At 41.1% G+C, this 26,878-nt stretch overlaps 3 protein-coding genes across 5 annotated transcripts in view; 2 read left to right on the plus strand and 1 right to left on the minus strand.

Annotated features, from left to right (window-relative positions):
• Positions 1 to 3,311, plus strand: part of arhgdig (Rho GDP dissociation inhibitor (GDI) gamma) — a 36,776-nt gene extending 33,465 nt beyond the window's left edge. The window contains exons 5-6 of the mRNA XM_076266183.1: positions 602 to 665; positions 1,426 to 3,311. Of these exons, the coding sequence (XP_076122298.1) occupies positions 602 to 665; positions 1,426 to 1,625 (264 nt within the window). The 3' untranslated portion in view covers positions 1,626 to 3,311. The remainder of the gene's footprint in view (positions 1 to 601; positions 666 to 1,425) is intronic.
• A 3,388-nt stretch (positions 3,312 to 6,699) lies between these two features.
• eci1 (enoyl-CoA delta isomerase 1) lies at positions 6,700 to 16,633 on the plus strand. 3 transcript variants are annotated; one of them, XR_012982602.1, is made up of 11 exons: positions 6,700 to 7,005; positions 7,079 to 7,142; positions 7,226 to 7,324; positions 7,837 to 7,950; positions 8,407 to 8,529; positions 10,975 to 11,102; positions 11,324 to 11,470; positions 11,794 to 11,915; positions 12,740 to 12,918; positions 13,707 to 13,939; positions 16,516 to 16,633. XR_012982602.1 is itself a non-coding variant. In XM_076266185.1 (10 exons), the coding sequence occupies exons 2-10, from the start codon at positions 7,094 to 7,096 to the stop codon at positions 13,871 to 13,873; spliced, it is 1,128 nt and encodes a 375-aa protein (XP_076122300.1). In that variant the 5' UTR covers positions 6,702 to 7,005; positions 7,079 to 7,093; the 3' UTR covers positions 13,874 to 15,041. The 3 variants fall into 3 exon arrangements, 1 of the variants encoding a protein (XP_076122300.1); XR_012982603.1 differs by lacking the exon at positions 16,516 to 16,633 and adding an exon at positions 15,454 to 16,372; XM_076266185.1 differs by lacking the exon at positions 16,516 to 16,633 and having other exon boundaries at positions 6,702 to 7,005; positions 13,707 to 15,041.
• dnase1 (deoxyribonuclease I) lies at positions 14,385 to 16,887 on the minus strand. The gene is made up of 8 exons (XM_076266730.1): positions 16,514 to 16,887; positions 15,820 to 15,908; positions 15,658 to 15,744; positions 15,424 to 15,536; positions 15,146 to 15,258; positions 14,740 to 14,894; positions 14,532 to 14,625; positions 14,385 to 14,432 (listed from the first exon to the last, which is right to left on the minus strand). Exons 1-8 carry the CDS (start codon positions 16,649 to 16,651, stop codon positions 14,385 to 14,387), a joined length of 837 nt encoding a protein of 278 aa, XP_076122845.1. The 5' UTR covers positions 16,652 to 16,887.
• Positions 16,888 to 26,878: the final 9,991 nt, after the last annotated feature.

A 26,878-nucleotide genomic window follows, 5' to 3' on the forward strand; every position in this document is an offset into this window, starting at 1 on the left:
GCTTATTCTTTGTATTTGTTTGTGCATTTCTTGGGGAAATATTTGTCTTGGGCTGCATGGGAATGCTCTTTTTTAAAATGTCTCAATGCGAAGTGGCTGTTGGCATGGAGAGAGAAAGAGAGAGAGTGTGTGTGTGTGTGTGTGTGTTAGGGGACATAGGGTGGTGGGTGAATTATGGGAAAGTGCAAAATCCTCCCCACTGCTTAATTAACTCTGGTTAGATCTGGGAGGGAAAGATGAGTTCGCCGACAATTCACACTCCATCTTCCTGAGGGCACGACCGGACTGATCGAGTCTAAATGGAGGTTAGAATGAGAGTGAAAGAAGGAGACAAAGAGGCCTTGAATGAGGGACAGAGTGAAAGAAGCTAATTAAATAGATTCCTACAATGCTTAATGTGTTCTGTAGCAGTAGTTGGAGGCTGTGCCCCAGGAGCACATCCCACAAGGACTCTGATGTATTGAGAATCGCCAAGCGCCACTGATGCTGATGCCTAAGACGCCCTCTGCAGGCGCATTTGTGCTATTGCACTTCATATCAACAGGGTGCCTGCCATGCAGTTGTTGTATGCTAATGAACTCTTCTGTTTTCACCACAATAGGTCAACAGAGAAATCGTGTCTGGACTGAAGTATGTGCATCTGACCTACAGGAAAGGACTGCGAGGCAAGGACTTCCACTCTTATTCTCAAATTCCTTGTTGTTGGCATTGTTTGTTTGATGGAAATGTGTAAGGTGGAAACTGTGGAGTCAGAATGTTTATGGAAAAAACCCATAGGGTGTGCCAGAAATGAATTCCCCTAAACATACCAGCGAGTTTTCCCTCTTGAATAAGCTGGAGTTGCAGTCTTAACTCACAACATGGGAATTACAAATTTATCAGATTGCTTGAGTAAATGTTTAAACCGTTTTGGCCAGATAGATTGAGATAGGGTTTGAGTTGTGTGTACTGGGGCATTTTCTGTCGAGTCCACATATACACTGGAAAGGCATCCGTCAACCCTGTTCTCAGACTTTTACAGATCTTGGACATGCTCCCCATCCAGTTTACGCAGTCAAAATTAAAAGTTAATTCAAATTTTTTTTAATCACATTACTACGAAAAAGGCAGAACATCTTTGCCGACAGATGGTACAATAATGGCAGTATTTGGAAGCATCATAGGTGATCTGAAAATGTTATTTATGTTATTTAAATGATCTCATACAAAATGATGATACACTTAGAGGTTCTGTTGACATGTGCGCAAGCACACAGGGCATTTCTTAGACCTCATGCATTGTACGCAAGCACCTCATGCATTGTACAGAAAGTATAAACTATATAACTTAAAACTCTTTACAATGTATATACTTTGCTGACCATATTGTCTTTATTGTTCTGTGTCTGTGCCTCCTGTTTGCCTCCATCAATATTCCTCCTGCAGTGGACAAGGCTGTGTACATGGTGGGCAGCTATGGGCCTCGGGCCGAGGAGCACGAGTTTCTGACCCCGGTGGAGGAGGCTCCAAAGGGAATGCTGGTGAGGGGAGGCTACCACATCAAGTCCCACTTCACAGATGACGACAAGACAGACCACCTCTCGTGGGAGTGGAACCTGCAGATCAAGAAGGACTGGGACAACTAGAGTGCTGCGACGTGCCGTACCATACCGCACCACGCCTCTGCTCCAACACCCACCTGCACAATGACAGCATATATTGCGAGGTGTACGTTTAGGGCATTTAGGTTAGGTTAGGCTTGGCGGGGGAAGGGGGGGGGCTTCAAAAACAGCTTGTTTATTTACTGTAACCAATGAAACTGATGTATGCGTATACTTACTTGTATAACAAGGAGATGTCTGGGAGCACACAGGGACAACAAAGCAAAAGCAAAAGTAGTAGAAGAACTGGGGTAAGAACTCCATAATGTACTATAAATGTATTTTTCAGATGGATTCCTCATGCCTGTTTTCTCAGGTACATTTTTGTTGTCTATCAGACATGCCCGTGTAAATATTATACCATGACAACGTCTGTGCTATTCATCCACGTATTCTGTGTTGTATCACGTGCCAGTTCCACGCGCATGCTTGAGTGTGCCACACTTGTGCAGTGACCGTGCTCCCGTGTTTGACTTGTGAGCAGAATTGTGAAATCCTGATCTGGAGAGATTTGTTTTTTAAAAGTGTTGTGGTAGCATTTACCCATGTTCGCATCAGAGGACCACTATTTTATGGGCTGGTGTATAGTGAATAATATCGTACATTTATAGTATTTGTGTTCCCAGGGTATAAGTAAATGTCATGAACAGCAATAATGTAAGGGCCCTGTTCATTGATGTGCTCAGTAGTGTGCCCACATGCATATTGGTTTACAGATGCTATCCAGAAGACCCTATTTGGACAACAACCATAGTTGATTGATTCAATCATATTGAATGATGTCTTTCTCTGATTATGTCTGTGAGTTTCTGTTTCGTCAGCTTTCTTCCACCTTACTTTCACCTAATATGTCTGCTTTGAGAGTTGTTGAATGGCCTCATCAGTGGTGACTGAATTACTGAATCCATTTATCTTTTTAAACATCAAAATGCAGTCAAATGATCTATCATCATGTTTCATCTTTGTAACAACTCAGTTGCTCCGTGACATTTCTTATTAGTACTTGTAGGATAGACCAGCCCTTTGTAGATCATATCAGCTTCAAGTTCAGCTTACATTAAATAAATCTATAATGCCATGGCATTGCAGACCCATAACCATGAATAAAAACATTGCCTCCAATGTAGAATGTGCATGTATTGTGACATATGAATCTTCTGTGAGAAGGAACTTTGACTTTTTATCAGTGGCTAGCTTTATGAATATGAATGTAGCCATGAAGAAGTGCTTACTAAAAGCTATCAGACATTTTGCAACGTACCCTCATACATTTTGGCTCTTTGGTTAAATAAAAAAGAACTGTGGATAAATGGAAGCAATCAGTTTGTCCCTTGTACATTTCAAATTATTCAGCAAATTCATATCAGGTGTTTATTTTTTGGAAAATGTAGGTGTTAATATAACGATGGTATTCAAAATGGTTGTAAGCCTGTATTGGTAGTAAGCCTATCGAGCTGTGATGCATGATCCTTTACTGTTTTTTACTAGTATATTTTATCTTTCATTGTGATACTCCATGGGCACAATTCATAAAAAAAAACTAGAAGACTGGTATATTCTTGTGAGTCATTCCAGATTACAGCAATCCGCTTACTGCAACCTTGCAAAGCATTGTGAAACCTTTTCATGCATCTTGTATTTTCTAATAAACTTATGCGCAATTTCTTTTCATATGATCAGTATTCTTTCCTAATTTTGCCAAATTCAATTAAGTTGTTCATTGTTTACATCAAAAAGCAGATGACGTAGTAGTAGTAGACTATTTTGATTGAGGGCACAGTCAGCCATAATCTTGTAAAGATCACTAAAAGGTATGTCCTTGTGTCACATGTGTTCACAGTCCTAGTTCTGCTACGTAACTATACTACAGGCAACCTTATGGTTAATCCATTACATGCATCTGATCATTACTTTATTAAATTATCTGTGCATCTCCTGGATCAGCCATTCCTTCTCCTACAGTTTTGTTATGGCGTAATCTAAGAAGCCTTTCAAGCGACCATTTTGCAACATTGGTAACTGCTTTACCTACTCCAAGTTCATTCTTGTCACTTGAGGTTAATGATGCTACAGAGACTCTTAGCCTAGCCTATTCTATGCTGGCATCTTGTCTGAACACAGTATGTGCTCGTTCCATAAGACCACTCGTTCTACAAGCAGTATACTGTACGTTCAGTACGAAAGGAACGTAGAGCTGCTGAGAGAAAATTGCCAATGATCTTAGACTACAAGTCTTTTTCATCCACAGTTACACTTGCTAAAAAGGCATTCTATCAGAGCAAGATCGAAAGTGCCACTGACAGTAGAAAACGTTTCTCTACTTTCAAATCTCTTCTCAATCCTTCACCACCCCCATTACCTACTTCACTTTCTGTGGATGACTTTGCAATATTTTGTACTGAAAAAGTTGCTAAAATAAGTGCCCACTTTGATGAGCCTTTAAGGAGGGCTTTGCCTTTTGACATTGTGGCATCGTTGGACTCTTTCTCTCCTCTTAATAAAGAAGAGGTTTCTTTTCATCTTCAGCAAAGTTGTCCGATAACATGCCCTTTGGATCCCATCCCGTCTACTCTTCTGCAGTCTATGGCACCTACTGTTCTGCCAGCGGTCACGTATATGATTAATTCTTCACTCAGTTCTGGAGTACCTTCTTCTTTCAAACATACAAGGGTTACACCTTTGCTCAAGAAAAGTACCCTCAATCCAACTGATGTGAAGAACTACAGGCCTGTATCCCTTCTTCCTTTCTTGTCAAAGAGAAAGTGGTCTTCAAACAAGTCTGACTTCCTTTATCAAAACAACCTAACTGTAAGCAGTCTGGTCAAGAGTGGTCATATACCGAAACTGCTCTTCTGTCTTTGACTGAAGCATTGAGAGTAGTTAAGTATTCTGCTCAGTCATCAGCATTAATTCTACTTGACCTATCTGCAGCCTTTTGATAAACCATGACATGTCTCATTTCTACACTATCTGAACTGGGAATTTCTGGGAAACTCGTATTTCTGCATGCCTTGAGGATAAGCTATTTCATTATGGATGAAAGATTGGCACCTCCAGCTTAACACACTTTGTTTACACCATTGTGTTAAAAGTCTTTATGAAGTGGTTCAACATTGATCAAATAGGACAAATAAGTCCCCCGTTCCAGCTAAGGGTTACATTACATTAGACATACTGTGAACTTATGACATGAACTGTGCCATCTGACAATTGACATTTGGGGTGACATTTTATCATTTTATGTTGTTGAGCAATTTATGTGTCCTTCAGCATGTACCTGGGGTGAGGGGGGGGGGGGGGGTCTTGGTGGACTTGGCTGCACTGTACCTTCTGGTGGTGTCAACTGTTAAATGGTATTACAAATGACTGTAATTTTAAGCCAGGCACTGAGTTTTTTTTTTTTTGTCTGTGTGTGTGTGGGGGGGTGGGGGCGTAACATGCGGGCAGAAAGGTATGTGACTCATCTGGGGATCTGAGCAACAGCTGAACCGCCATCATACAGGATGAGTGTGGTGGCGGGCTTCTGAGGCAGAAGGTGCAGGCTGACGAGCATACGAGAGAGAGAGTGCGAGAAAAAGAAAAATAGGACAGAGTCAGACAAAATAAAAGGGCAAATGAGAGACAATCCAACAGCTGTCATTAAGAAATCATTAGTAATGCTAACAAATGGTGGCTTCAGCAGTGTTTTTAGGAGTTGAGGACCCACTGCACTGACACACATGAAACAGTCCATCATACCTCACTCATCTCTCTCACACTGTCTTTCTATCTCTCTTCTTTCTTTGCAAACTCATTTAATGAGTGATTTGATGAGTGATTTTATGAGTTCAAAAATAAACCAACCAGGAAATTTCAAGGACGCCTACATACCTACAAGAATGACAGATCGGATGCCAGTTTGGACCCAGAGATTCCATACTTGTAAGTAGGCCTACACATGCAAGTTAATTTATGCCAGTAGGCTAACTCCTTTCACAATCTCACATTGTCTGGTTGATTATATATCCATGCAGAACACTCAGTGTTTTATAGTGTAACATGTTACAGGATTCATGATTTTAACGCTATTAATACAATGCTGATGTAGGGCATTTAACCTTTCAGATCTGTGTGCAAGAAAACCATGTATGGCGCTTGGCTAGGCTATGTTAGGCCAAAGTTTGGGGAACACGGGGGTTGTGCGGCCTGCCGGCCAATTTTCAAAACCCAGTGTGGCCCTTGAGCCAAAAAGTTTGCCCACCCCTGGATTATAGCCTATAGAGAATTTGACACGATCATGTATCAAAAAGTGGCGCTTCGGACGTAATTATGCTTTTAAACGAAAGTTTGACTCGGTTACATTCACAAAAACACCCTAGGATGCATTTTGGCGTCAGTTACGCTTTAGCCATTTAAATGTTGGGCCTAGTCTGCATTTGGCTTTATGATAGACAATAATAAATATCTAAAATACTAGAAAGTGAAGTGTATTGAAAGGTTAGTTTTCTTTTCCTTTTATAATTATAACTATAGAAAATGGCACCAAGAAAACAGTGGAGAGACGAAAACATGGTGCGGGCAATGGAGGAGGGGGCTGCAGGCATGCCAGTATGCCAGGCATGTCGGGTCTTCAAAGTCCCTCGTAACACCTTGAGGGACAGAGTGACTGGGCGGGTTTCCCATGGCTGCCGTACAGGCCCAAGACAAAAACTCTCAGTGGAGGACTAACAAGCTCTAGTGGAGTACTGCCTGTACTGTGCAGACCATGGTTTCCCACTCACCAAGCCCCGGCTCCTGGCGTATGCCACCGCGGTGTTGAGGAAGAGAAGCAGACAGCCAGAACTGCCACCACTAGGTAGAAAGTGGTGGAGCTGTTTTAAGAAGAGGCACGCGGCTGTTCTAAGCATGAGGACCCCTTCTCAGAACCCTCTGAACCACCCATTGGTGGAAGCAGGGTTGATCCCCCCTGACCTGGCAGAGGTCCTGACCCAGCCCACCTTTCAGAGAGCCACTAGGAGGAAAGTTGCTGCCAAGGCCCGGGTCATCACTGGGAAGGAGTATGAGAGACTCCTACAGGAAAAAGAACAGCAGTTAGCAGCGACCAGAGAGGCAAAGGAGCAGAGGCCCCGACAGAGGAGGCCGCGAGCCAGTACCATCATCCTAGGGACCACCGACCCCGCTGCGGCCTCTAGGGGAGCCCCCAGCTGCAGAGGCAGGCCCAGCTCCTGCTGTATACCTGTGCTACCCTCAGCCCCAACTAACACCACTGCTCTGCTCGCCGTCTCCTCCGAAGCTAGGTCGGACCTCTCAGTCCATGCCTCTTCCCTCTCTTCAGCCACCTTCTCATCCAGGAAGAGGAAGAGGAAGGCCCCAGCACCGGTAGAAGGTAAATAGAGTTTAATTGACTATCAATATCTTTTTTTTTTTTAATTCAAAATTTAAAATAGTGTCCCTTGCAGGTCAGAAGACAAAAAATGAAATCAGCTGGAGGGGCAAAAAAAATACCAAAGGAAGAAGACAAAGGTAAAATGTTATAAAAGTATAAGAAATTACAATTAAATTATAGCCTATTAACTTCACCTTTCTTTGGCTTACTTTTCTGTTAGATGTCTGTGGCAGGTGCAAAAAGATTTTTCTGCCAGGAGGGGAAGATATTGTGCCGTGGGTGTTCTGCCCGTTGTGCATGGAGTGGTTTCACTGCACATGTGAGCAGTGGGACAACTGGGATGACGACGATGATGAGAAGTTTGAGTGTGAGCGGTGCCGGGTCATATGTGCCCCGTGTCGCGTCCCGGCTGAAGAATGAATGTTGAATGATGTTGATCTGTGTGTATGTATGTGAGAGTATGAGAGAGAGCTGATGATTTATTATTATTTATTAATCTATGTATTTATCTATTTAATGTATCTATTATAGCCAAAAATAAATATCATCCCACTGTGTGTGCCATCTGATAAAATAAACATTCAAAGCCACGTAAATATTGTAAATATTGTAAATATTCACTACTACTAGCTACCTAAACAAAAAAGGAACTATCGATATGGTCCGCGTAGCTCACTTCTGAGTTGAAGCAGTAAACTCAGTAAAATCTGCAAGACTAAAAAAACCATACAAAACTTTTCAGAGATCGACATAACAATTGGCCAATAACATAGCAAATTATTCTGGTTTTGTTCCCTCCCACCACGTATGACTTTACAACTGACCAACCAGCGTGTGTTTTCTTCGTTTGTGGGCCGTCCCGCCAAACATCCATTTACGGAAGTACATCCCAGCTGACAGACATGGCAACTGCGTTGAGACAGTCTGCAAAGTTAACCTTTTCTGGTATGTTTCAGTTAAGGAACTTGCATGTTTCTCAAATACTTCTGAAAATCACTGATTCCACGTTTCCTGCTCGTCTTACGTTTTCAGCGTGTCTCGTTGCTATGCACTCATAAAGTTAGGAATGCTAAGGCCAGCTAATGTTAGCCAGTACTACGCTGCTATTCTGAAATTTGGGACAAAGGTCACTACTCAGGATTTGTATGAATACTTAACAACTAAAATAAAAGCATGTAGCTATAGTACCCTAATTAATAACTTAACGGCTTCTTGCTGTAGTCAAAATATTACATGTAAAAGAATCTTGAAAGTAACATTGCTAGGGTATGCATTCAAAAGTTTCTTATTTCATTCTAAATAACGTTAGCATTATTGTCATGCTGCCATAATATTATCAATGACATTGCTTCATTTTCTTAATCGGTGAGAGCTAATGGTGTAGTTTTCTCATCTCCGCAGGTTTATGTTCATCGTTTTTTCTGCACTGCAGAAATGGGAGGGTTTGTGCATTGCCTTATGTCCACAACCGGAGACACAATTCAACCTCATCTAAAATCAAAGTGGATCTGGACAGCACTTCAGGTTAGTGGAGCACAGCTTCTCACATGCCTTGCCCTGCTTGGGTAAGCGCCTACATGGTCATTACAGACAAGTCGAGCCTCAGAGGTCATAAAGTTAAACAAATCAAATTTTCACAAATAAAACCCAGTCCAAATGAACTATTCAATGTGCTGTGCAAAATATGGACTGTCCGCTGTCCAGTTTTAAAGTTGGTGTTTAAGTAATTTCTTCATATTTAATAGCCTACACATGATTGACCCTATTGTCCCTTATGACAAAGAGCAGGTCTAGTAGTTCTATGGTAGTGTATAATTTCTATGGTGTTTTGCAATACCTCTCTCTGTTCATGTCCCAAAACACTAATCCTTCAGTAGTATGTCCCAAAATACTGTAGTATTACTATAATATTTTGCCCCAAAATACTATAAGATTCTTTTTCGTAAGGGCATCATAGGGTCATCCTGTGTCAAATCAGACTGACTACTGTATTAATGTTGCGCCGATGATTTAGATATCCACACGATATGAACATGAAGATATTAAGGGTTAAATGAGTCACATGTTTTGGGCATTTTCATATGACAAAATTGGTATATGGGGTAGCTAGTAGGAACAATGTTGTATAATTAATGACTAAATGTAATCATTTCATCAGTGTTGTTGCATGTTTTCTTCATAGATAAGAAGCTCAATGTAATTATCTGTGGTACAACATTGACCATTGGGCAGCCGTGGCCTACTGGTTAGCACTCTGGACTTGTAACCGGAGGGTTGCCGGTTCGAGCCCCGACCAGCGGGCCGCGGCTGAAGTGCCCTTGAGCAAGGCACCTAACCCCTCACTGCTCCCCGAGCGCCGCCGTTGTAGCAGGCAGCTCACTGCGCCGGGATTAGTGTGTGCTTCGCCTCACTGTGTGTTCACTGTGTGCTGTTTGTGTTTCACTAATTCACGATTGGGTTAAATGCAGAGACCAAATTTCCCTCGCGGGATCAAAAAACTTATATATACTTATACTTATACTTTGTGCATTAAATGCCCCATACTACTTCCACATAGATTTTCAACGATTTAATGGTATGCATACTGAGACATCTTCCATCCTACAAAGTTTGGGCTGGCTGTGAATAATACTTTTCATAACATTAATATACAAACATTGCTTCCCAGATACTGTTGTGTTCAGGCTGTAAAACTGAGGTAATATCAAGGGCTGGAAAAAATATGACGACAGGATTTGAACAGAAATATTTCACAGACCTTGGTTTCGGGACCCATTCATGATACAGACAAGGTTTTAACAAAATGTGAGACAGTGCAGCAACAACCTTATCTGATTTGACATGAAATATCCCATATAACTCCAAGACTATCACTTTTCAATGTTAGCTAGATTCTTACATTTATAACCTGTGTTTTATAACTGAATGAATGCCATAGAGCAGTGTTTTTCAACCTTTTTTGAGCCATGGTACATTTTTTACATTAAAAAATCCTGCGGCACACCACCAACCAAAAATGTAACAAAATTACACATTGTAGCCTAATACAGCAAAAATAATGAAAATGTAGTCTCCATTTGTTTACAGTTCAGTTCAGAGTCTGCATTTTTCCTTTTCAAGTAGGCCTATCCATCGCTGTTTTACATATTTTCTCCCATAGATATTAGAAAGCTAGATACCGCATTGTCCTTCGAGTTCTATTAATAATAATAATAATAATAATAATAATAATAATAATAATAATACATTTTATTTGTTGCATAGCCCCTTGCAAAGCACCCAAGGTCGCTTTACACACTAGTAAGACAAAAGATGCCGGACGGAGCGGCGTAGTCGCCAGCGTTTCTGTGACATCAAGACAAACAAACAAATGTACAAAATAACAATTGACGCACAAGACAAAAGATGCCTGATTAATTAATTATTAAGTGGCATAGGCTACGTGAACGCGGCTGCCTATTGCTGGGGAAAACACCTTACTGTCTGTGGGCAACACTTCCACAATAAGAGACACCTCTCCGGTTTACAATCAGAGACACCTGTTTCTCCATTGGCCTCACCATGATGGCAACGCTATCTAGCTTTGCGATATCTATTTTTCACCGCCACTTCCCGTGCGCATCACTTAATTTATTTCATTATTCATTATTGTGCTCCCTACTGCCACCCACTGACATGAAAGAGTATTTATTTACTTAACAAGTCACTACTTTGCAGGCACAGATGCTCAACAATGGCATAGCCTACTATAAAAAATAATAAATGTTTTTGGACCGATTAAGTGAAATTGGACAATTTCCCACGGCACACCTGATGTTCTTTCATGCCACACTGGTGTGCCGTGGAACAGCGGTTGAAAATCACTGCCATAGACCATGCTCAGCATTGCATATTTTGCAAAGGCTTCTTTTTACACAAATAAGCAGTAAAACATGTTTGTGAGTGTGACATCCTCAAATCTTTGTGCAGGTATTGCAGTGATGAATTTCCAGAGCCCACCTGTGAACAGTCTCAGCCTGGACTTTCTCACAGAGTTCGCCATTAACATGGAGAAACTGGAAATGGACAAGAGCTGCAGAGGGGTGATTCTTACCTCGGTAAGTGGACACACAACAGTGTGCCTTCAGGCTGACTTGGTTAGAATAGGTTCAATCTACAGTCAGTGCAGAGACTGTTATGTTTAATCAGGTCATTTGTTGCAGGCACTGTGATATATTTGTGATGGCAATTCCCTTACTAATGAACAATTTTGTATCTAATTTTATCACCAAATTAAGTGAAAATATTTACCCACTGTTGTTTGTTTGGTCTTCCACAGTCCCAGCCAAAGGTCTTCTCAGCAGGGCTGGACATCATGGAGATGTACGGGAAGGGCCCGGAACATGCCGGAGAGTTTTGGAGAGCCGTGCAGGAGATGTGGCTGAAACTCTATGGCTCTGACATGGTGACCATCGCAGCTATAAATGTGAGTGTGATTCATCATGAAGCTGAGGACCTTACACATTTACTCAGGATGTAATGCCGCCTAGATAGTTACTCAGGATGCAAAGGCCTCCCAGACAATTACTGTAATGTGTTGCACGGAAATTTGTCATGCATCTTAATTACGCATGTTTCAGTTATTTCAGTGGTTATTTTTGTTTAAAAAAATGAAACGGTTGCATCCTACAGTCAGTGCAAAAGGCATCATGCTGTTTGTATTTACTGCCTCTGGTTCATCTTCTGTGATTCTTCTTATCTAGTTTTAGAGTTGTGTTGTGAACTGGTTCTATTCTTTTGAAATGATAGGGTTCCAGTCCGGCTGGGGGCTGTCTGATGTCCATATCGTGTGACTACAGGATCATGGCCGACAATCCTCGCTACTCCATTGGCCTTAATGAAACCCTGCTTGGTATCGTCGCCCCCTTTTGGTGAGTGACACCTTTTGTTGTCTTTTGATTTTTAAAAATTCTGTGTAGCATTATGGGGACAGATGATGTGTTTAGTAAAGTAAAGTGAATGGTATTTAGCTTGGGAAGCTTCTTTCCAATGGCAACAGGGATTTGCTGCATCGGGTTTGGGTATGGAACATGATCGTGTCTCCGACAGTGATGCTACTGCTACCTCACCATGCCCCCATAGAAGCCCCGGTGGTGGCAGTGTAGTGGTTAAGGAGCTGGGCTAGCGTGCAGTAGCCTGAAAGTTGTCGGTTCAATTCCCGGCTTCCACTGTTGTGCCCTTGAGCAAGGCACTTAACCCCAAGTTGCTCCGGGGACAATGTGATCCCTTGTAATATAGCGGACATATGTAAGTCACTTTGGTCAAGAAGTGTCTGCTAAATGTAATGTAATGTAAATGGTTATAATTTGAAATTTCATATCTACAGGTGACAACCCTTTTCCCCAAGAAAACAATTGTGCCCATTTTCTCCCACCCACATTAACATTTCACTTGAATTGTTTCCCTCAGGTCACAAAGACCCATTCCTATTGCTGCTTAACTTGGTTTATTTGCCAGAGCTAGTGTCAGTTCACGTCACCAAGTGATGCAAAATCCAAAGTTGACAAATGACCAAGTTACACACCTGCCAGAAAACACAGGATAGTGAACCTGGCCACAACCTCAGAGAATACAAATGGCATATGCTTAATTGTTACAATTATGAGGGGGTCCTCAGAAAATATTCTCCCCCACAAGAGGACTTTGGAACCCAAAAGTTTGAGAACCACTGACCTAAACTATGTCCATGATTCAGGTTTAAGGACACCATGGTGAATACGGTGGGCCATCGGGAGACAGAGAAAGCCCTGCAGCTGGGTCTCCTCTACAGTGCCCCTGATGCCTTGAAAATCGGCCTAGTGGACCAGTTAGTCCCCCAGGAGAGTGTCCTCTCTACTGCCACAGAGACCATGACTAAATGGCTCGCCATTCCAGGTGAAAGTTTATTTATTTTATTTACACAATAGGTATTTATATATGTGTAACATGTGGATAAACAAAATGTTTTATGTAAATATAATGTAAAGTAGGGATGGGCAACTTTGATGGTAGAGAGGGCCACAAAATGTTCTTGTCGCTGTCAGAGGGCCAGATGTGACCGCGCACGTCCACCACTGGGATATCAGGAATCAGGAGTATTAATAAAAATATATACAGTAGCTTATGTCTGCACGGTTTATTAAACCAACATGCATTAATTTAATATTTTCTATACTCACATGCATTTTTAATATTGCTTCTATTCACCAATGAACTGGAAATAAACTAAAAATATTACACATTCACAATAAACCTTTTGTTGGGAACCCTGCTTTACTTTGAGGTCGGCTACGACAGCGGCTCTAGCAGCTCTGATGTAGCCTACTTTTAGTTATCTTCGTGCATGGTGTTTTAGTGTTGACTTAAGTTCACGGCTGATTTCGTTTCTAAGCATAGCCTACTAAACACATACAGTAAGTTGACTTTGAATTCTGTGATAAGATCAGCTGTTTCCCACCTTGTCTGAACCTTTCCCAACTTTGTCTACGAGTTTTCTTTATAAACCGCCCTGTTGCCCATCCCTGATGTAAAGTATTCTGACCTGCCATTTGTCCTCTAAACTGACATTCTTTTAAATTTGTTTTACATGTTGTTTCTAAAAACCTTTTTAAGTGGTTAGAATGCTTCTGTGACATTCAAAAGACAACCATTTGTTTGACAGTCTGTTTTCTGATGTTTTACAGACCACGCCCGTTCAATAACTAAATCCATGATGAGGAAGCCCACCATAGACAAACTGACGTCAAACAGAGAGACTGATATCAAGTATTTTGTTAACTTCATCACCAGAGAGTCCATCCAGAAGTCGCTGGGAATGTACCTGGCCATGCTGAAGAACAGGAAGGCCTAAAGAGCTCCCAACGCCAAGCTCTCTGTGCCTACCAACCAACTTGTCTAAAATAGAGCCATCTGATTGGTAAATGTCTCCTATAATCCTATCCGTTCTTAAATCTAGGCCTGTCCATTTGGTGTAACCTGTGTGAGTGTCAGGTTGGACTAAAGACTTCAGGACTGAATTTGAGAATCACTGTCCATAGATTGGTTATTTGAGCTGATAGTACTGGTTTGGTTTGATGTGTGATGTCTTTTTGTGTTTGTTTCTCCTACATTGGTTGTTCATCAGTAAAATATCAGATACATGCTGAGATTTTCAAAATGCCTGTATTTTGTAAATTTTGAATTGCCTCAGAAAGTAAGTTATACGGTCAATGGCTTGCCTGCACCCTGTGGTGAGCATAACACACATCCTCTTTGTAGTATAACTGTGCCTCTTAACATTAGAAAAAATGTCAGAGTACCAGCAGATCCTCCTCGTGTGGAATGTTTTTAATATGACTGTTCAGGGACTTGACAGCGCAGACTCAGTAGAGCTCCACCTCAACAGGGTAGTGGTCACTAACGGCCAGAGCCTAAGAGGAGAGAGAAAACAGTGATTATACTTGTGCCGTCTGTTCTTTAAAATATACCGATGCTAAGAAACATAAGGGGAATAATGTGTAGGGCCTTACTAGACTGTGGCTGAGTCCAAGAGCAGTCATGAAGTTATAGACTTGAGCAGACTTAGGAACAACACCTATCATCATATCAGTGGTGGCCACAATCCTGTGGAAGCAGTGAACAGGTGCCTTAGCTATTGTGTGTGTGTGCGTGTGTGTGTGTGTGTGTGTGTGTGCGCCCATTATGAGATGTAACAGCAGGCTATATACTAATTCTTACCGGTCATATGGACAGTTGGTGTTGGATACAGTTGTGTCTGCATCATTAGGAATCAACCAGTTGAAGCTCTTATCAGTGTATAGCCTTATCTGCTCCCATTCTGCACCAACAACGTAATTACAGCCAGTGTTGAAGTCTCCGAGTAACAGGATGTCCTATAAATAGATAGGCCAGTGGAAAAGACTACAAGCTTATCAAGTGTGACTTGTGTACTGTTTCATTAACTTGTGATGTGGATAGCTGGTAAGAGGAAAACAATGTTACAGATGTGTTCTTGGGAAAATAAATAGTTACACAAACTACAGACACTCAGTTTCCCTCTTTCCCTCCCTCTCTCCCCCTCAACCATACATTTTGTATCTGTACGTTATAGTAGGTATTGGGGTGTTTTGTGTAGTTGCCCTACATTGGTCTGCCAGTGAGCCTTTGTGTATACAGCAACATCATACAGGGCGTCAGTTTCCTTCACTGCGTAATCCGGTGATGTATGCTGAGGGATGAGGACAAAGTTCTGCACAACTAAAGGGGGCACAGAAAGGCACAAGCTCTAATGTCAACGACTATTGGTTAGACAGTTACAGAATAAGAATAAATGTACTCACTGAGAGACTGATACTGTAACATAAACAAATACGTTAATATTAGTTTAATTTTGATGCACTTTTATTTTATTCGGTATCCCACCTGAATTGGATGAAAACATCACAACAAAAGGCTCTCTGCTAAAGGTATCGGTTCCACATGGCTCACATCCATCATCAAAGGTGAAGTTTTTGGCAACAGACACAGTCTGTTCCCTGAGCAAATACAACACCAAGTATTTTAGTAGCAGTACCAAGTATATTGTAAAAGTAATGATATTTGAACAGAAAAGGCATATTCTCAAAAATAAATTTATATCGACTGATGAAAATGCACCTGTAGAGGAAGAGGTATCTCTCTTTGTAAGTGCTTCGACCCAAAGGCTCACTGACAATATGTCGATACACGTAAGGAGAGGACCCTCTAAGACAAGGAACGTGAATTGTAAGTGATATATCATTACATTTGTTAAATTATGTTTTCATGCTGGTTTCTTACTTGTTGACATGCTGCATTAATTTGGTGGTTGCAGACAGGTCACTGTCTCTCACCTCTTGGATCAGGATTATGTCATAGCGATGCACAATCTATAAAAGTATAGCACAAAATCATTAAAGAGTCAATGAAATATGCATTTTGCCAATTTAACTGGATATGCCTGGTTAGTGGGGCGATGGTAGCGTAGTGGTTAAGGAGCTGTGCTTGCATGCCGTAGCCTGAAAAGTTGTGGGTTCAATTCCCAGCTTTGACCTTGAAGTGCTTTTGAGCAAGGCACATAACCCTGAGTTGCTCCGGTGACAATGGCCCTTGCATGTTCACTGGGTACTTGACTAGTATCACTATCACTGAGTAATCATTCCATGTTGTTTTTTATGTCTTTTAATTGTTACTTTTTAAACACTTTTAAACTATTGCCCGTTTTATGCCTTTATGTACTTTAACCTTGTGTATTTTATGTTTTCTTTTTTATTCTTTACTATTTAAACTATTCTTTGACTATTGCCCTCTACAATTTCAGGTAATATCAATAAAATTGCAGTTGTGTTGTTTTGATTGAGTAAAGATTAATCAAATAACAATAACCCAATTGCAGTTCCACTAAAATTACTTGGAGAACAATGAATGATTTAGGAAAATTCATTAAAATGGAGGATATAGCGTTTTGAAACCAAACTCTTCATTTATTACTCACAGTGCTGATGATGTCCATCAGAGTCGCATTGGATGCTTTTGTGTCCCCAAATGACTTGATATTGAACGCACCAATTAACAAGGAGCTTCCCAGCTCTGCAAGAGCCAAGATAACCACAACTGCAACAACAACCCTCATCCCTGCTGACTGGAAACAACATCAGATTTAAGGGTAATAATGCATGTTGGAAGAGTAATCTCCTTAATGTAAATGCATATATATTTAATCATGAAAAAGCTATTATGACACAAAAAAGAAGTTGGATCTAATACATTGATTACTCATCAAAAATACATAAATGTAAAGAGAAAGGCAGGAACAGAAAACATTACTAGATGTTCTTTAAATTATGTTTTAATAAAAATGTACGTTTGACTCCTATAAAAATGCTGCAATCATAAAGTTACCTTTTTTTGTGTGAAGTCCTTTTTAGTGCTGTCAGAGTAGTCACTGCCCACCGCCTGTAAGACCTCTTTATATACTGAGGTACTCAGAGGTCATTTCTGAGGTCATTTACAAATGGTGTATGAAAATAGTAATATTGCAGCACATACCTGCTGTCATGCCGCCAGGTGGAATGAGAATGCAGAAGCTCAACGGCATCATAGGTTGAGTGTCGTTGTATTATAGCTATAATAACAACTGGCTTGAATGTAGCGGAATGTTATCAATGCTGCCAAACGCAGTGGAATTGTTTGCCAATATCTTCATCTGTGACCTTGAAACAGAGAAGGTAATTTAGACAAAAATGCTATTTTGCTTTAGCTTTATTCCATGTGCTGTTGTGCACAGAACTCACTGCAGCTATTTTTGACCATGAGAACATTACAGGTGTCTATCAAGCAGCTGTCAGTCAAATTGACTCTCATGACAAGCACTGGGAGAAATTTTTAATTTAAAACACCTTTAGGCCTATATTAAGGTAACAGGCACAGATACTGCATCCAAGGTCAATAAAACAGCAATACAGAGTAGATATGGAACACTTGTTAAAGATAGGCCTAATATGTTTTTTAGTTAAGCCTATCACAGTAACAAACTCAAGGCCACTTATTTTGAAAATGGTGTTTTTTTTCTCTCTACATAACATAGCAGAATAGCCTATTCTTGCAAATGTCATACTTTTATTTCTAACTTAATTATAGAGCAGGGTTTACAGTGCCTTTGAAGTGCCCCTAGAGTCAGTTGATGCCACATTTTCTTATACATCTTTACCATGGGGTCCTGAGTGTGTCCATGAACCAACACTCGGTACACTGAAATGCAGAGCTGTTTGTGCATTGTGTGCTTATTTGCATGGTAGGTCTACATGAGTAGTAAGTATAGTAAATACAAAAGTATGCCATGAGACTAGGATGGCCATTTCCATAACACCAAAAAGGAGGACACTTTGCGACATTTAGTGAGGCAAGAATAATTATATGAACTGTGTGTATACGGAGCCCAAGAAGTGTCATTGCAAGATTTTTTTTATATCGAGAGATGGTGCGTTCATTTTACTGTGGTACTTGCACTGAATGTACAGTGGGGGAAATAATTATTTGATCCCCCACTGATTTGGTAAGTTTACCCACTGACAAAGAAATTAAAGGTCTAATTTTAATAGGTTTATTTTCACAGTGAGAGACTCAAAAACGAAATCCAGAAAATCACATTAAAAACTATTTGATTGGCAATTCACTGAGTGAAAGTATTTGATCCCCTACCAACCATTTCTAATGGATGAAGCCTTGGCCTGAAAGAGAGGTCGTCAGGTGGTCCCCAACCTTCTCTGGGTGTTTCGACCCTTAACCACAACACCCTCCAGTTGGCAGGTCAGCAGCGACTGAGCCAGAGCCAACAGGAGGCTCTCTCTGACGCTTCTCCCAGCCTACGTACGGCTGCTTTCCTCAAGTGGCCTCTCAGTCCAACCTTTGCCAATAGATCCCACACAGATTTCCTCTCTGCAGCTTCCTCACAGCCCTCCTCCCACGGCACCGTCAACTCCACCAGGATGATTTTCTTTCCCCTCTGGAGACCACAGTATGATTTCTTGCTCCAGGATATCTGCAAGCACTGCCAACACCTTGTCGTGGCGCCACCTGTATCTCAATGTGATCTTACACCCTGACAGAATGTGCGCCATTGTTCCTTTCCCACCACACAACCTGCACAGTGGGTCCTCCCTCATCCCCCACCTATGCAAATTGACTAGGGTTGGTAAGGTGTCATACACTGCTCGGAGTAGAAAGGATATACGGAAGGGCTCCAGCCACCACAGTTCACTCCATGTGATTATCCTCTTGGGGAGGTTCCACCTCGTCCAGGCGCCTTGAGTTGCGAGCTCTATGGATTTTGCTCTCCTCCCTTCTTCCTCAAGGTTTTGGACTTCATCCTGGATCATGGTTCTCTTCTCCCTAGGGATGGACTTTGACCACTGCTGGAAATGTGCTGTTCCAATGCAAGGGTTTCCAATGATGTCTTTGGTCTTGAGAGAAGTTTCTGCCTGGTTAATTGCCGTGGTGGCGGCCCATTTACGGCCAGATCTCGTTCTGACTCCTGCTTCCCTGGGAGTCCCTATATGTCAAGGACAGTCTGCATTTGGCGACTCCACCACTGATGACGGGGGAAGCTGGAGCTTGCCTGACCTTATGTAGAGCCCCAAGGATGTAAAGCTCGGGGGTATTCCCAACCATCTTCTAAGGTGCTTGTTGAACTTCCTCTCCATTTCTTCAGTTGTTAGGAGCACCTCATATACGATGAGAAGCCACATGAGTCTCGGGAGCAGGCCATGTTGGTAGATCCAGCACTTTTACAATATTTCCCAGGCAGGCCAGACTTATCAATCTTCTTCAGCCATTCTTCAACTTGTTTTCCAGTGCTGGAGATGCTCTTCTTGTCTGACAGGGAATCATCATACCACTTTCCAAGGCATTTAATTGGGTTCCCCTGGATGTTCGGGATCACTTCCCCTTGAACAAAAAGCTTGAACCTTTCAGTTATTTTGCCCTTTTGGATTACAAGGCTCCTTGATTTCTTGGGCTTGAAGATCATCTTTGCCCAAGTGGTCATGCGATCCAGTTCTGCCAGTACCCATCTTGCCTGCATGTGAGTTGTTGTTATCACGGTAAGGTCATCCATGAATGCCCTGATTGCTGGCTGTTGACATCCTGCTGTGGTCTTTGGCCCTCTTGACTGTACTCGCTGCAGAGATTATCAGGTTCATTCCTGTCACTATCCCCTTCTCCACTGGCTGCCACTTTGTTATAAACTTGGTGGACTGGAATCGTAGCTTGATGTCTCTCAGGTAACTGGTGATCATGCCCTGGATGTTATGTGGGATGTGGTAGTAGTTCAAAGCAATTTTGATCAAGTTATGGGGAATAGACCCATATGCATTTGCAAAGTCAAGCCAGACGACTGCTAGGCTGCCTTTTTTCTTCTTTGCTTCTTGGATAAGTTGGCTGAAGACCCCTGTATGCTCCAAAAACCCGGAGAACCCTTCAACACCACCCTTCTGGATAGAGGTGTTAATATATCCATTCTGGGTCATGTAAGCGCTCATTCTCTTCACAAGCACAGCAAAGAAAATATTTCTTCCACACTAAGTAAGGAGATCGTTCGGAACTGGCTGATCTGTGTGGATCCCTGTTCTTTGGGCACAAAACACCCTTCCGCCCTTCTCCAGCTTGTTGGAATGGTTCCCTTGGACCAAATTACCTGCATAAGCTTCCACAGTCTTTGGAGGAGCTTAGGGCATTTTTCACAGATCAGTCCTCTCGCTTTAAGAAAGTAGGCCTACTCCTGATCTCAACTTGCATAAAAGACACCTGTTTCAACTTGTTACTCCAACCTCTCCATCATGGGCAAATGAAATGCAAAATAATAGACCTACCATTGAAATTATAGACTTACAAAATCAGTGGGGGATCAAATCATTATTTCCTCCACTGTACTCCTGTACTTGTCCATCACATGATGAAGTGACCGGGCAATATTGGCCAAGATGCCACGTAACTCGAACAACATCCTCCTCTCCAACACCGTCTCCAGATAATCTAGCTTCTGCCCATCAGTTATTTCATATCATTAATTTAAATGATGACTCTTCAAGCATGACACACCTTTTAGTTTTTATTGTACCTTAAGAAGAAAATACCAGCCAAATGGACTTCTGCATAGGAGATATGTCATCAATTGAGGTAAACCTGCATTGCTGAATAATAAATTAGTGGCCTACACAACCATTCCCTCTTAACAATATGACACAGCAATTGAGCATTCAGACAATCATGATAAGGTGTAAGCATCTGCCTTCAGAACACATAGACATAATAATTCAACAACATGGCCAAAATGGTTAGATCAGATATAGGACATCTGTCACTGGCGAACAAATCTGAACATGTGCGTGTTTTATTTTCTCTTCCGAGTTAAAACATTACATACAATTGAAGGGAATAATTTTATATGACCATTTCTTGCTCCAGACTGGGTGGAGGCTAAGCACATTTACATTTAGAGGGCATTCTCTTTCTCCCTTTGATCTATTCAATGCAGATGTAGGTGTGAAATGCTCCCCACTGGCTCCTACTATCTGTCCACAATCTGCTCTTTGGGTTAAACAAAGACCTGGGTTAAACTTAGCTGAATTATATGTTTGTGTTATTAACTGTAAATGTATTCATGTTTGGTATCATTTTTATAGTCTCAGTACAAGGAGTATAATGAATTAAGTGTAAGAATGTTTAGAACATCCTGAATAACATTTCTACCTGAGGAGCCTTCCTAATATGTTAAATAGTAAGTGGGTGTGTGTAGGTGTGTCTGGGTGTGGCTGACGGAAACGGCGGGAAGAGATAGCCAATCAGAGGACGTTGTACCTATGATCACCACGTGAACCACACCCTTGCAAATTGAGCATAAAAGGCCAGCCTCTTCCGGTAGTCTTTAGAAGAGAAATACTGAGAATCTTGTGAAATCCATGATGGGCTGACACAAACATGTTCCTCTCTCCCTTGAGGGCCACTGGCCCTCATTGAAAAGAATAAAGCCTGGATCCTGATCTGCATCGTCCTGATTAAGTCTCAAGAGAAATATGGTAGTAAAAATATACTATCACAATCTCACAGTACAAAACCAAGCATCTGTATTAGACACCAAGAGACACAGGGATGCTGTGAGGTCACAGAGTTCATTTTTGGTTTGCAGTGATCCTCCACAGTCCCTGCAGTGAAACACAGAGAAGGGAATGAATACAAAGAGCATTGAGGCCGTCTTCTGCAAACACTGACAAGATGCAAGGGCACCTCATTAAATCGTTAACGATTCACTCTCATGGTGTGTGGACAAACTGCTAAAAAAACAGTGACTGATGGTGAGGCCTAAGGGAAGATCGTGTTTGTTTTGCAGTAAAGAATTGTGTGAGTTAGTGTGAGTCAACGTGGGGGATATGTCCCCCGCAGTGCTGAAGAGACAGCCGTCGTCCCCCTCACTTTTGATAAGGAAAAAAAGCCTTATATACGCTAAATAAATAATAACATATAGGATTTGCGCTAACTATGTAAAACTCCCCATTAACAGCATCACATCACTAACCACAGCCATCTACAGTACTGTAAGACGGCACAATCTCATATTCACTCTGTTGGATATCTGAAGCCAGTTTGTCTACTAACAATCATAAAATAATCCAGGCTACTTGCTTAGCATAAATCATTCATCATCATCTTTATTTGAGTCAGGCTGGTATTCGAGGCAGGCTTTTTAAAATATTTTTATATATATTAAGACATGCGTTTCGTTTGGAGCGGCATACCGGTATCAAAAGCATTTTCGGTTTGGTTTGGGATTTAATTTACTTTTGGACTGTTTGATTATATTGCTAAATGTTGGGACTGATGGGCACTGAAATCTGGGAGATATTTGATGGTTCACTGTTAAGTTTCATGCAGTTGAAAAAGTGTCGGGATTTCCACTGCTGTTTATTGCGAGACAAGGCAGCCCTTCATTGAATAGGGGTTGTGCTGTAATGGAAACCTTTTTAGTAGCCTAAATTGAGTTATTGTTTAATTATGCATGATTTAGTACTTTTTTTATAAAATTCGTAGGCTGGAATGCCTTGAGTCGCAACAATTTTAAATGTAGTAGGCTTCAGCCTCTGGCAATTAGCTCGAAAGGGACGACAAGAGAATGAGCTTGAGAACGTGTGTTGGAGACCCATGGTAGAAAAACGACTTTTCTTTGCCAACCGTAGGCTATTAATCCAACCAACATAATACAATACAATACATATAATAAAATGTTAAGAAGAGGTGTTATTTCATTGAGAAACAATGTCTTCTAGTGGACTGATGGCAATTGTTGGTATGGTAGGCAATTGTTACCCCGACTTGTATGGGAACCTGCCTTTATTTGTCCTGCTATAAATAGAATCAATCCCGGGCATAATTTGAGGATTTATGGTAGTGCTCAACTCCTCCTGCTCAGCATGACATTAGCTGTCATGTTTATTGATAACAAACTAAACTAGCCTATTTATCAACTCGTTTTCACTAGCCTAACTATAAAATACAAGTCTATCAACGTTTTTGTTCTAAGACATTTATTTCAAACATAATTTCAAGACACAAATTGGATACTTCAGTTACCTTGGTGCATAAATCCCAGAGAGTAGGCTACCACACCCCAGAGTGATGGCTTAGCAGTCTTATCCGTTCAGTGTGGGGTATAAACAAGCTGAGAATTTAGCGGTGTCACATCTGCCTGTCACAGATGTGGGGAGCTCTTTGAAGCTTGGGATAATGTACTAGGCTACAGTAACAGTATTTTATTTTACTTCTTATGTATTTTTTTTCAATATTATAAATGCTTTGTTTAAATGTTGTTGGAACAAATAGTTGATTATAAAGGCAACTTTCTGTTGCAATTTTCTGTGTGTTCTGGACTGGTAACTTGTTAAGCAAACACTTGTTAAGTTCTAAAGTTGCATAAATATTAACTGCAAACAAACAGTGGAGAGTTGATTTGGTTTATACCAGACAATTTAAGTAGGCCTAACTAGGCTATTTGATCGTGTAGTCTATGTTTGGATCATGGCATGATGATTCATTCATGGCTTCATAAAATATCAACATCCCATGTTGCTTTTTTCTACCATTGGCAACAAGTAGTGACCAGTATTCTACCATTGGCCCAAGTAGTGTGAAATAAATCTAAAAAAATAAAACAGACAGTTTTCACCTTTTTTATCAAAAAATATTTTGAAAACAATCAATGGTATTATCTTAATATTCTGGCAAGTTTAAAATATGATGGTCGAAAGTGGGCCAGAGGTGGCGATCCGATATCTGGAAATCTGATCTCAGTATGGGTTTGTGTTCACAATTTGGTCCCCCTCACTTTCAAAATATCTCCTGCGCCCCTGTGTCTGACTGATATTAGCAGATCGATCCAGGGTTGCAATTGCAGCTTAAAGAATGTATTTCAATTCCAGAGATTACCTCATTGTCTAACACATCTAACAACCCAACACACCTAACATGCACTTTACCATGAACTTCCTTTCTTTCCTGCTTCTGTCTCTATCTCCATCAACTGCACTTTGACTAATACTTCTGCACTCTCATCCTTGTTTCACAACTCCATATTCCCCGTCTCCTGAATTCTAATGAACTTTGGATATAAGCATCAGCCAAATGAATAAATAAATAAAAACTTCTGAAGCTATCTGTCTTTGTTTACACCTCATTTGACATGTGTTATTGTTTACATTTCCCATGTGCTTTTGTTATGACATGTGCATCTGTCATTCCATGTGATCTCGTCTCCTCCACCTGTTTGCCATTATGTGTGCCCTGTGTGCCCTGTGTATTTAAACCCCTTTGTGCACTCTAGTCTTTGTTATGTCTTGGTTTGTTTGAGGATGTTGTAGCCTACTGAGTAGCTGCATTTTGGAGTCTCCTGTTTTTGGTCTTTTGGCTTTTGCAAACTCTCTGCTTTTGTTCTTACCCTTTGTTTTGAATCTTGCCCTTGTCTGATCTGCATTTGGATTTGGATGTGCATGTTGATCTTCCTTGAATTAAAAACTCTGCAACTAGGTCTTATCTCCAGCTGTGCTTTGGGACACTCTGGTGGTTGTACTTCTTATTACCATGAGGTCTCCTTGGCAATGTAGGTTGAATGTTCCTCATCCTGCTCACATAAAGGCATATGCTCCACACGACCGCTGCGTTCCTCAGCATTGCCGCCCACATGCTCACGGCAATTCAAACCATGAGGAGGCCAGGACAGGACATACTCACCAGCTGCTCCCTGCTCCACCCTCTCGTACTGCAAGAACTGGGGGATGGGGCTGAGCACCTGCTCTACGCAATACTCCATCTTGCCTGCATGTCACAGAGATCGTCCAGGCAGCGGCGGAATTGGATGTAGGCCTCGCAGGCCACGTCCATGTGCCTCAGCATAAAGTTGAACCTGCTCAGGCAGAAGAACATAGCAAAGCTCTGATTAGTTCAACTAACTTACTGTCTTCAGTGCACTGTGGCTTGAATTCAGTGCATGTGGGCCGTTGGACAAACTGTCTGTGAAGACAGTAAAGCATGGTGGTGCATAATTCATGTTATGGGGATGTTTCTCATACTGTGGGACCTATTTATCGCACACCAAAGATCATGGATCAGTTTCAATACATCAACATATTTGAAGAGGTCATGTTGTCTTATGTTGAAATGCTGAGGAAATGCCTTTGAAATAGGTGTTTCAACAAGACAATGACCCAAAACACACCAGTAAGCGAGCAAAGTCTTAGTTCCAGACTAACAAGATTGACGTTATGGAATGGCCAGCCCGATCCCCAGACCTCAATCCTATAGAAAACTTGTGGGGTGTGATAGCAATAATTTTACGGTTAAAATTATTAATAATTGAATTGCCATGTGGCCCTTCTTGGTTTAAAACAAAGACACCCTCCCCTCCCCCAATCAAATGCTAATGTAGTGGTTCAGGTACACAGGACAAAGGATGTTACCTTGATATAATGTATTCATGTTCGGTATCATTCTGATAGTCTCAGTCCAAGGATTGTAATGATTTGATTGTGAGAATGTTTGGAACATTCTATAAGTGATATTTCTGATATATAAGATATCTCTCCTCATGCTATTCTGATAAGAATGGATAGGTGTGAAGTGGGTGTGAGTAGGTGTGTCTGATGCCAAGTGGAGAGCCAACCAAGTGGGCTTGTTTTGGTGCCATTTTCTTCTTTGTTTAAAGCATTTAAAAGTAACTAAACTGCAATGTTTGTCAGATTTAGACTTAGACTTGGACTTAGACTAGAAGGATGTAGAACTGAAGAGAGAGGATGGCTACAGGCCAACCTAGGCCTTACAGGCCTATAGGCTACATAGACCATAGACCATTTTTTTGTACCCTTTCTGCTTGTAACAGAATAAACTTGATTCCTGAGTTTTTCCTGAAGTTCGCCAGTCTAAGATTAATATTAAGTAATTATTCACCACAATTACTTTCAGGTGACATCAAAAATGCATGTTTCTGATGCAAAACCCAGAAATGCAGAGGAATTGTGGAATGTAATTCCCAGGTGCATGTAGTTGACTCCATGCAACACGTGAAGCAATTCTCAGAAATAATGGTAATGCAACTAGTGCAGTGATTCAAAGTAAAGCAAAATCAGTTTTCAGTTTATACAGTGAATGTTTGAGTTTGTAAAGAAAAATGCAAAACTGCAATTTTTTTTGAACAGCCAATCATTCCTTTTTCTTCACTTTCTGTAAAGGTATAACACAAACTTGATCAATTTTGGTCATGTTTTAATTTGAAATTGAATGTGCAGTGTTCCCAATGCATTGATATTATGGAATTAACAGCTATTCTAAGGATTTTGAGCTTTATTAATTTTTTAAAAACACACTGCTATTATTGTATAATTGTACATTTATGTATAGCAAAGGTAGGCCTGAATACATTGTTTCCTGACTGCCGATGCAGTTTGTCAGTTTAGAGTTAGGAATCCCTCAGCAATGTGATTGGTTAGGTTGGACCAATGATTTCAAAGTTAATGCAAAGTCTACACCTGTCACGATGCTAAAGTTGGAAACATTTCCCATAAGGCTCTCTTCAAAAAATGAATTAGTTTGGTTTTACCAGGCTAGTATTATGAGTAATTCAATCAGCATAAAAAGTTTACCACAAAAAACTAATTTTCACTGTAGCACAAATGACCAGATGATATAATTTCAGTTAACCATCATCAGCACACAGGAAGTGTGAATGAGTACACGTCAGCTGAAATCACTCTGACTGACTGAATGACTGACTGATTGCTATAAATGTTTTCTTGTATTAGCAATGGTTACTCCCAAAGAC

This window comes from Alosa pseudoharengus, unplaced genomic scaffold (genome assembly GCF_046254945.1).
Source record: "Alosa pseudoharengus isolate Yale_2024_CS ecotype anadromous, Long Island Sound unplaced genomic scaffold, YU_APseudo_1.1 YU_APseudo_1.1_scf_4, whole genome shotgun sequence".
Taxonomy (NCBI): Eukaryota; Metazoa; Chordata; class Actinopteri; order Clupeiformes; family Clupeidae; genus Alosa; species Alosa pseudoharengus.